Source organism: Dryas octopetala, chromosome 4 (assembly GCF_963921425.1).
Source record: "Dryas octopetala chromosome 4, drDryOcto1.1, whole genome shotgun sequence".
Lineage (NCBI taxonomy): Eukaryota > Viridiplantae > Streptophyta > Magnoliopsida > Rosales > Rosaceae > Dryas > Dryas octopetala.
In genome coordinates, this window is record NC_141369.1 from 2539922 (window position 1) to 2549712 (window position 9791).

The following is a 9791-nucleotide window of genomic DNA, read 5'->3' on the forward strand; positions in this document are numbered from 1 at the left end:
GATCGAGATGAGACATAGTGGGGACATTCCACGTCAATTCACGTCGTTCTTCAGGAACGGTGACGTTCTTATCTCCCCCTAATGGCGGGAAGACTGTCTCATCAAAGTGACAATCCGCAAATCTGGCGGTAAAGAGATCGCCTGTCAAGGGCTCTAAAAAGCGTATAATAGATGGAGATTCATAATCGACATATATGCCCATCGTTCGTTGAGGACCCATTTTGGTACGTTGTAGCGGCGCAACTGGCACGTAAACTGCATACCCAAAGACGCGTAAGTACGAAACGTCAGGTTCGTACCCAGTCACCAGCTGTAACGCGAAGTAAAGTTGGGTAGCAGTGGGCCTCAACCGGACCAACATGGCTGCATGCAAGATTGCATAGCCCCACGCAGAAAGTGGAAGCTTGGTGCGCATAACCAAGGTTCGTGCGATCATTTGTAATCTTTTAATGAACGCTTCTGCGAGACCATTCTGGGTGTGAACATGGGGAACTCGATATTCAACATTAATCCCAAGGGACATGCAATAATCATCGAAAGTTTTCGATGTAAACTCTCCGGCATTATCAAGTCTTCTGGACTTTATAGGGTAATCCGTGTGGTGAGCCTTCTAGGCGAGAAGTTTAGCAAAAGCAGCATTTATTGTGGACAATAGTGTAACATGTGATCACTTTGTCGATGCATCAACCAAAATCATGAAATATTTAAATGGTCCGCATGGTGGTTGGATAGGTCTACAAATATTCCCTTGTATCCTTTGCAGGAAAAGGATGAAGTCTTTACTAGTCTTTGCATATGATGGTCTAGTATTCAACTTTCTGAGCGAGCAAGTTTGGCATAATGTGTCACTAAACACAAGATCCTTATCAGTAAGGGGATGCCCATGTGATGAATTGAGAATACGGCGCATCATACTTTGACCTGGGTATCCCAACCGGTCATGCCATAGAAAGAAACTGCTCGAATTGGTTAACTTCTGGTTAACTATGTGATTGGCCTCAATCGATCTAATGGTGGTCATGTAGAGACCGTTCGAGAGACATTTCAATTTCTCCAATGTACGCTTTCTGGCCATACAAATTGGAGGTTATGCAAAGATATTTCACTCCATTTTCCTTAGTGGTTTCAACGTGATAACCGTTGGCTCGAATATCCTAAAAACTCAACAACGTTCTTCTGGAACTTGGAGAATATAAGGCCTCATTAATGATAATTCAGTACCATTGGACAACATAAAAATGGGCTTTGCCATGGCCTTCTATCAGGTTGGATTGGCCTGATATGGTTGTCACAGAGGTATGAGTAAGAAATAAGTTTGAAAAATACTTCCGATCTTGAAGTATGGTGTGCGTAGTAGCACTGTCTGCCAGACAACAAACTTCCCCACTAAACATGCTTATTCATAAATTTAATTCAATGGATCACATGTATGAAAATAATTTGATTGAATTAAATAATATTCGAGCATAACCAAATTTCCAAAACAAATAATCCAAATCATAAATCACCAAAATAATCCGAATAAGAAAAACATTATTCAGAAAATAAATACAGCACAAGTGCCGATCATATCCATGTCATCGAGTTTCTAGTCCTCGAAGTGTCCAGATTCAGCCTGGAAATCAGTGACCTCTAGGGTGGTATCCATAGGAAATGATCCATCAACGAGGTTGGTCTCTCGAGTTCCTCGACTGGTGTAATACTCATCTACAGCTTGCGCTAATGCACGGCAGGTGCGGGACCAATGATCAGTTCCTCCACATCGATAACAGAGATCATTCTGATTCTGATTCTGGTGGCAACGGGCCGGACTAGTGTTCCTCTCATTTCGAGTTCTTGGGGCCGAGGGACCGTGGTTCCTACCACGTGGGCCTTGGCCGCGTTGGCCTCGGTCATACGGGCTATTCCTCTGAGAACCTTTCCTTCCATATCTCGGGCGGTCGGACTTTGCGCCCTTTACATGACCTCGGTATCCTCTTTCGCGGTTTGAATCGCGATAAGCAACAGCGTTTGCTTCAGGCAATGGTGCTGTTTTAGTACCGACAGGTCGGGCTTGATCATTTCTCATTAATAAGTTGTTCTTTTCAGCGAACAATAAATTAGTGATCAATGCCGAGAACTTGATAAAATTCGATCATCTCCCTGTATTGTTATTGCAGGACCAAACAGGAGATAGGGAAGGTGGAGAAAGGCTTCTCCAATAGGTCAGCTTCGGTGAGCTCCTCTCCACCAAATTTGAGGAGTGACCGGATCCGGCAGATCTCTGAATTATACTTATTCACGGATTTGAAATCCTGGAAACGGATGTTCTGCCAATCATGTCTTGCTACAGGCAAGAAAATGGTTTTTTGATTTTTAAACCGCTCTTCCAGAGCGACCCAAAGAGCTCGTCGATCCTCTTCAGTGAGGTACTCAACTTGGAGTGCTTCCTTCATATGCTTTCTAATGAAGATCATGGCACTTGCCTTAAGGGACTCTGCGACAACATTGTTAGCATTAATTGTCGACCCCATCTTCTTGGCAGTCAAATGAAGCTTAACATCTTGAGTCCACTTTAGATAGTTTCTTCCGGAAACTTCCAAAGCGACAAGATCAAGCTTGTTGAGTTTTGACATTCTTTGGTTGAAAGGAACAAATAACCATAATTAATGCTTTGGGAAATAACATCCATAAGCAACAAATAAGAACTTCAAGTTCTATAACATGGTATAGACATGTAAAATCTACTGGTTTTATCATGTATGGTGAATTTATGAAGGAAACTTCAGGTTCCTTATACGGCATTATTGAAGCTACAAGTTCAATATTTATGTATGAACTACTGGTTCATTAATTACCTACAATTTCTACACATATACTCTAGTGCAAAAATTTAAACAAGTAAAATATTCATATACCCAAGTAGAACAGAAAAATATCACAAAATTATTTGAATAAAAGTTTCTGACATTTAGAGTATATATATTAAATAGTTTGTATACTAACAATAAACCATCAGCAGCACAGTGGTTAAGGTGCAAGGTGGTGCACAATATGTCCTGGGTTCAAACCTCAGGCATGGCAAGAATTAATATTTCATTTTTACAAAGTTTCAGGAAGCTCACCATGTGTCAGCGTGGGAGTGGCAGCGACGTGGCGCCTGCGTGGCATCCATGTGGTTGCTGGCGTGGCAGGCCTGCTGGCAACATGTGCTGCGTGGGGCTGCAAGGCGTGAGGCTGGCAGCGGCGCTGGGCAGCGCGGGGTGGTTTTCCGATCACCCAAAAACTCTTCCTCTTTTTATTTTAATCATTCAACTCAAATACATATATAAAATATATAATCCCAAAAAAATCAATCACATAAATTTAGGGTTCATGCCTCATAAAGATTTTTTCAATCAATCAAGGTTTTAAAACATGAACATAAAATTGTTTTATAAAACCTACTTGGTTGAAGAATAAATTGAATGATGATCCTCTTTCGTTTAGCGATCCACAATCCAAAGAGCTTTTCGTGCTGATAACGTGTTGTAAAAGTATGTAGAAAATAGGGTTTGTGGAAAAGGAGGCAGAGAGAATATGATCTGTGTATTTCATTCATCTTATAAATATCCTTATATAGAGGTAGGGTTTACTAGGGTTTTGAATATTTACTAGTATACCCTTACAACTAATTACAGGAATAGCCACACATAATAATATATTTACAACAATTTACTTCTTAATTCGAGATTTATTCTTAATTCTGAATTGGGGCGTGACAACACAACAAAAAGAAGAATAACTATATATTTTAATTTGATCTAATTACAAACTCGGGCCTAATGTTTTTATTTAAAATGAGGTGGATACACAAACCCTTGGGACTCACTAGCCATTTGAGAATTTCGATAGTGCACTCGGACTTATTTAGTTCTACATTAGAAAAAGAGAAAAAAAATTAGCCTTGTATTATTTAAGCGACTTGAAAATAGATTGTCTTAGTGAGAGATAATTTATTTTTGAGTTGTTTGAATAATACGGCGACTGCTACATGCCTAAACTATCTAGGCCCTAGTTTGGGACGTGACACTAAAGCTCTTCTTATTCTTGAGTGGAGATGCTTCGATTATGGCCCTAACTCCATTTCTCTCTGATGCACCAAAAATCCTAAGAAGTTGCCGACCAAGACCCCAAACGCACACTTTTGTGGATTCATCTTAAGTTTGTGTTCATGCATCCTGGCGAAAGCCTACCTTAAGTAAGCCAAATGACTATCCTTTGAGGTAGACTTGACCACTATGTCGTCTATATATACTTCGACTGTTACTCTAATCAAATCATGAAAAATGGTGTGCATTTATTACTCGCTGGTAGGTTGCACTTGCATTCTTGAGGCCAAATGGCATTACTATCCACTCATACGTCCCAATGGGTGGAGGACACCTGAAGGTTGTCTTATGAAGATCCTCCTTGGCGATGAAAATCTGGTTATACCTTGCATGCCCATCCATAAAAGATAGAATCTCATGATTTGCTGCTCATCCACAAGCAAATCTGTCATGGACATTGAATATTCATCTTGGGCGTGACAAGGCTCAGATTGCGAAAATCAACACATACTCTTAACTTCTCATTCTTCTTGATAACTAGGACCACATTGGATACCAGGTGATATATCTCGATGTCCCTTATGAATTTGGCCTCATGCAGCCTTTGTATCTCTTCCTTGATTCTCCTTTGGGCTTCAGCCGAGAACCGCTGTGGTGGTTGTGCGTATGGTTTAAAATCTTCTTTGAGATGTAACCTATGGTCGAACCCTGGAAATTCGTGATGCCATGCAAAATAGTCTGAGTATTCTCTTAATAGGAGTGAATCAAGTAAGTTTTTGTGCTCATGAATGTTGTGTGCTTGCTTTTGCTTTTAAATTTATTTTCTTCTCTATCTTTTGCATCTAGCTTATCTAAATTTAATATTGAATTCCTATAATAACTTTTCTTAAAATAAAAGTCTCCTCGCTAATGTTCACAATTGTTCTCTTTAAATGGAAAAAAAAAAAAAGTACATTCACTTTATTTTGTACTCAAAATGGAGAATCACTGGTAATTCCCCTTAGGGCCAACTAAATTGCAACTACTTTGTAACACTTTGGATTTCTTTAAAACACAAAAAAAAAAAACAAAAAAAAACAAAAAAAAAAAAAAAAATGAGAAGAAAGGCGTTGAAAAGCATGCTTGAAGCAGCAGCATCAGGAGTACACTATGGAATCTATTGGCGGTAGCTCTATGGTCTACTTGATGGGATTCAGATTTTGAGTCTGTCGGAAGTTATAAGGTTCACTGCCTGAGATGCACGTGAAGCACTTGCTGCTTATGAAGCGGAAACTTGGTTCTCTAGGAATTGTCAAAGGCCTGTTTGATCTGCAATATACATGAAACAAATAAGAAAAGCATTAGTTGTATATATATGAAACATTCTACTATCTGAACGTCTTTCTATCCTGTTTTAGAAAAAAAAAAATTTATCTAGTTCGGGATAAACTTTAAAATTATGCAAATTAATGCGGGATGTCAAATATTATTGTTTGAATGTTGTACTATTAGCTTTTGAATGCTACCTCACATCCCATATTAATCTCGCATCATTTATCCCAACCATCTTTTGTCCCATATTTTCATACAATTCATTAGTTTTTAACTCCTTCATATGTCCATGTTTTATTAATTGGTCAAAGAATGACAATTGAATCCAAGATAAACATCTTTTTGTCGCTTAAATTGGTGACTTGGGACTGTGTTTACTTTTTACACAAGAAATTGTGTACACAAATTGAATAATAAATAAATTGTGTTTTACCTTTGTGGAATGAAAGGTCTATCAAAAAAAGGCATCAATTGAGCCCTTGGAACCATCTCCTTTCTCAGTAAACGAATCTCTTCCTCTTCTATCATCTGCTCATCAATTTACAACATCTCTCACATATAATTATATAACGGTGAAAGAAAGTTTGATATCCATTCTGAATTTTTTCTTTCATCTATTGTATTTGTATAAAATAAGAAGAAAATTTTGTAAAGCAGTCTTTCATGGCAAACCAAACGGGTGTTGAATTCAAGATATGCATGTTCATATATGCCTACCTTCTGCAGCATCTCTTCTTGTTTCCTCTGCTGCTCCAAGAGACACAGCTTCGTTGCAACCTATGTATTTACCCATTAATTTATCAGAGCAAGTAGCACTTATAAAGGGTACTTATTAAATTCAAGAAACACTTAATTAATTGGGATTGATCATCCAAATTAGTTTAATGAGTCGATATTTAATCAAAGATAAGCAAATATATATATATATATATTTGCTTATCTTTGATTAAATATCGACTCATTAAGATGATTACTCACTCACCATAGAGCGATGAATTCCCCGCTCCCCTAATCACCCAGCAACGAATTTTAATGATCGGAACCGTTCATATTTTAAGGCATCATTCAAAGATCACCATTATAAAAAATCAGCCAAATCGAAAACTGTTTAGTCATTATATTATTGTTAACATTATTTACCCTTTATGTGACAGACTGTATTTGTCAGCACAGTTTGGATGGCTAAACAATTACGGATTTAACTGATTTTTTACATACACGACTCTTAAGAAGCGACGTAAAAAATGAACGGTCCTGATCATTGAATTTCCTGCTCTGTAGTTGCTGAGTGGTTAAGTGAGCATGAAATTCTTAGCTCTATGGTGAGCGAGTTATCATTTCTGATATATATATATATATAATTAAGCACACTCACCATGTAGTTGAACATTGCTCGTTTGCTTGCTCTTTGTTGAGTGTGAAGTTTTATTTCTTGAGGTTTGGTATTTTCTTTTGTAGGAGACTTCTGAGGAGACTAGTAATATAGACAAGGTACTATAATATTACATGAGAGAGAGAGAGAGAAAGAGAGAGATTGTAGAACTAATATAACATAATACATCGTTTAATTACCCTAGATTTGTCATGGACCCGCTCTTTGAGTTCATCTTTTGGCTGTAAAGAAGGATGTGCTATTAGTGGCAATGATGAAGGGACTAACTACTAAGATAAGATAGATAAGAGTAATGCAAAAAATCCAAGAATCATGGTGTTAATTATGTTTAAAGACTATCCTATATATTAAAACAAACCCTATATTCTATTTGGTAACGTATTTCACCATTATATCCTTACATTTACACTTCTCTCTTTATTTTTATTTATTTATTCTTAATTATTTATTCAATTACCAAAGCATAAAAACAATGGAAGGAGTGCAAATATACAATGTTGGAGTATAAAAATATATAGGTACCTTATTTATTTTTTAACTGTTAATAAAAAAATCTCTAATAAGGTTAACATGTATGTATAATAATAAAAAAACAATTATTTTGTAATAATAATCTAAAATTAATCATTATGAGTAATAATCTCTTGTCATAAAGTATAATATGATATATTGTCAAATTGTCAATCAAACCATCTATTTAAATATATATGATTTCAAAAGATAAATGGTGACATAAATTATATCTAACAAATTATTGTGGAAATTCTTATAAGTATATATTTTTTGTTCTTTGTTGTTATATGTGGAATGGAATCCAACTTGAGATTTGCTGGCCAAAATAATACCATTATATGAATAGCTAGTTTGACATTTTTCTAAGTTGCTTAAAAGTATGAAAATAATAAAATGCTAATGTATATAGCACTCTACAACGATGTGACTGTTGACAAAATATTAACTATAAATAAAAGAACTTACCATATATATGCATGTCACTTGACTATGATAAAATGCTTTACTAGCTAGCTAACATCATATGAAAGTATATAAGAAGGCAATTGCACCGTCATGTACTAATTAAACAAAAACATAAAAAGAAAAGGGCAGGGACCCTCGTATACATGTGCCTTTTACCCTTATAAGAAAGATTCCAAACTAATAACAGAAATAGCAAAGGATATATGGAACAACCTGCTTTGTGATGCATGCCAACGTATATTTCATTTACTTATTTATTATTTGTCCAGAGAAAAACTAAATATATATTTTTTGCCGCTTATTGATTAATTTATAAACCATTGATCATGAGTTCCCATGATCGTTAGTGACCAGGTGATTAAAATTCTTGAAGTAAATAATGCAGGAAAGGAACTTGTTTGAGAGAAATGATAGGCTTGGGTGTTGAGATTCGACCAAAACAGAAAGGAGAAAGAAAGGACAGTAAAGTAATGACAGAAAAAAGAAAGGATAAGATGGGAGAAGACAGCTAGCAATGATTAGGTTTTCTTTTAACTTCACCCTTCCCAACAATATTTATTCCCTCCTACAAGAATGTGAAGAACTGCTCTATAAGTTTATTAAATATTAGTGAACTTCAATTCTACTCCCAAGAACTAACAACTACCCAATTATCAAGAAAAAGAAAAGGATTAAGAACTAGCCCATGAGTGTAATTGTCTATGCATATAGTGTTGAGCATTTAATTCTAAATAAATTTGTAATAGGTAGAGTCTGTAGAGACATAAAATTTTATATACTACAACGCAAAACTTGACACTCTTAATATAGATTATCTCTTAACTTAATGCATATTATAAGATGTAAAAAATAAATTTAACTTACGATTCATAAATATATGTTTTATTATGAAAAAGTGAATCCGTCAAATTCAAAAACTAAAAATATATAATTGTATGTCATGCGTGTTTATACTAGAGACTTTTTCATATCCAATTCCAACCATCTCATTAATCTAAGACCAAAATCACACCCTCGTGTCACTTTACACTAATTAATAGGTGCACATGCATGCTCTACAACTTGGCTGTAGTGAATGGCTTTCATATATACTTTGAGGTGGAATATATTAATGTCTCTCACCATTAATCCTCCAGCATTTGAGCTCCCTAAATCCACTGCAGACTGTGAAGTAGTCTTTGCAAACTTCATTGGGAAAAAATAAAGACAAAAACAAAATGAGAAAGAAAGAAGTAATTAGATACAATCAGGAATCAGGATATTGATTATAGTGAGCATAGAAATTAAAGAAGCATTTAAGAGGTAATTAAGAAGCACCCCCACAACCTTAGGACTAGTAGATTTGGTCTGTGCCTTCTCCATCTTGTAATGAATGAATTGCATGTGGGTGCTAATTTAATGGGAGTGCTGAGTATAAATAAGGGCTGGATATAATGAAGGTTTGGAGATTAGTTCTTGTCTTGATAGCTAGTGCTTATTTCGGTTGCAACATCACCAGGTGCTCAAGAAATGTTTGCATGCTGTGATCTGACCTCTTAGTCTCAGGCACCAAACATTCTGATTAAATCTCCCTCTCATGCAAATTATTGTTAAAACTTCACCCTATACTTAAGCTTAAGTTCCTTCAAATCTCCTCTTGCAATTTAACTAATTATAAACATAAATCAAAAAGTCTGCCTTTCGCTTCACATCACTATTGTGCTAACTAAATTAAAGTTAATTACAAGACTACGTACGCAATTAACTTGGTTATTACTCAGGAATGACCATAGCTAGAGTTACTACATTAAACTGTAATTTATTTATTTAAGAAATAATTAGGCTTAGGTCCTTTAGAAATCAGCTTTTAGATGGAGACCGGGGGTGTTTTAAAATTTATAAGAAAATTATTTTAATTCATAATAAAGTCTTTTTAATTTATAAGAAAATCTTTTTAATTCATAATAAAGTCATTTCCCGATTTGAAGGGTATTTCCGCCCAAAATTTTGGAATTAAAATCTAACATAAAGCCGTCAAAGAAGAAAAAAAAAATTTAAAA

The 9791-nt window shown here is 35.6% G+C and overlaps 2 protein-coding genes across 2 annotated transcripts; both read right to left on the minus strand.

Annotated features, from left to right (window-relative positions):
- Positions 1-1588: 1588 nt before the first annotated feature.
- Positions 1589-2513, minus strand: LOC147286159 (uncharacterized). The gene is made up of 2 exons (XM_086240687.1): positions 2168-2513; positions 1589-2028 (listed from the first exon to the last, which is right to left on the minus strand). Exons 1-2 carry the CDS (start codon positions 2511-2513, stop codon positions 1589-1591), a joined length of 786 nt encoding a protein of 261 aa, XP_086096813.1.
- Positions 2514-5248: 2735 nt separating this feature from the next.
- On the minus strand, positions 5249-9114 carry LOC147286160 (TPX2 (targeting protein for Xklp2) protein family). Its single transcript, XM_086242328.1, has 6 exons — positions 9079-9114; positions 8875-8937; positions 6757-6855; positions 6099-6158; positions 5815-5909; positions 5249-5378 (listed from the first exon to the last, which is right to left on the minus strand). Exons 1-6 carry the CDS (start codon positions 9112-9114, stop codon positions 5249-5251), a joined length of 483 nt encoding a protein of 160 aa, XP_086098454.1.
- Positions 9115-9791: the final 677 nt, after the last annotated feature.

Excerpts from the sequence above, each read along its gene's own strand:
- LOC147286159 (XM_086240687.1), bottom strand. The coding sequence starts at position 2,513 with ATGGGGTCGACAATTAATGCTAACAATGTTGTCGCAGAGTCCCTTAAG. Across the intron at positions 2,029-2,167 it reads CTCCACCTTCCCTATCTCCT|CACCATTGCCTGAAGCAAAC; the intron begins GTTTGGTCCTGC and ends GTACTAAAACAG.
- LOC147286160 (XM_086242328.1), bottom strand. The coding sequence starts at position 9,114 with ATGGAGAAGGCACAGACCAAATCTACTAGTCCTAAG. Across the intron at positions 8,938-9,078 it reads CCAAATCTACTAGTCCTAAG|TTTGCAAAGACTACTTCACA; the intron begins GTTGTGGGGGTG and ends TTCCCAATGAAG. Across the intron at positions 6,856-8,874 it reads CAAATGCTGGAGGATTAATG|TCTCCTCAGAAGTCTCCTAC; the intron begins GTGAGAGACATT and ends CTATATTACTAG.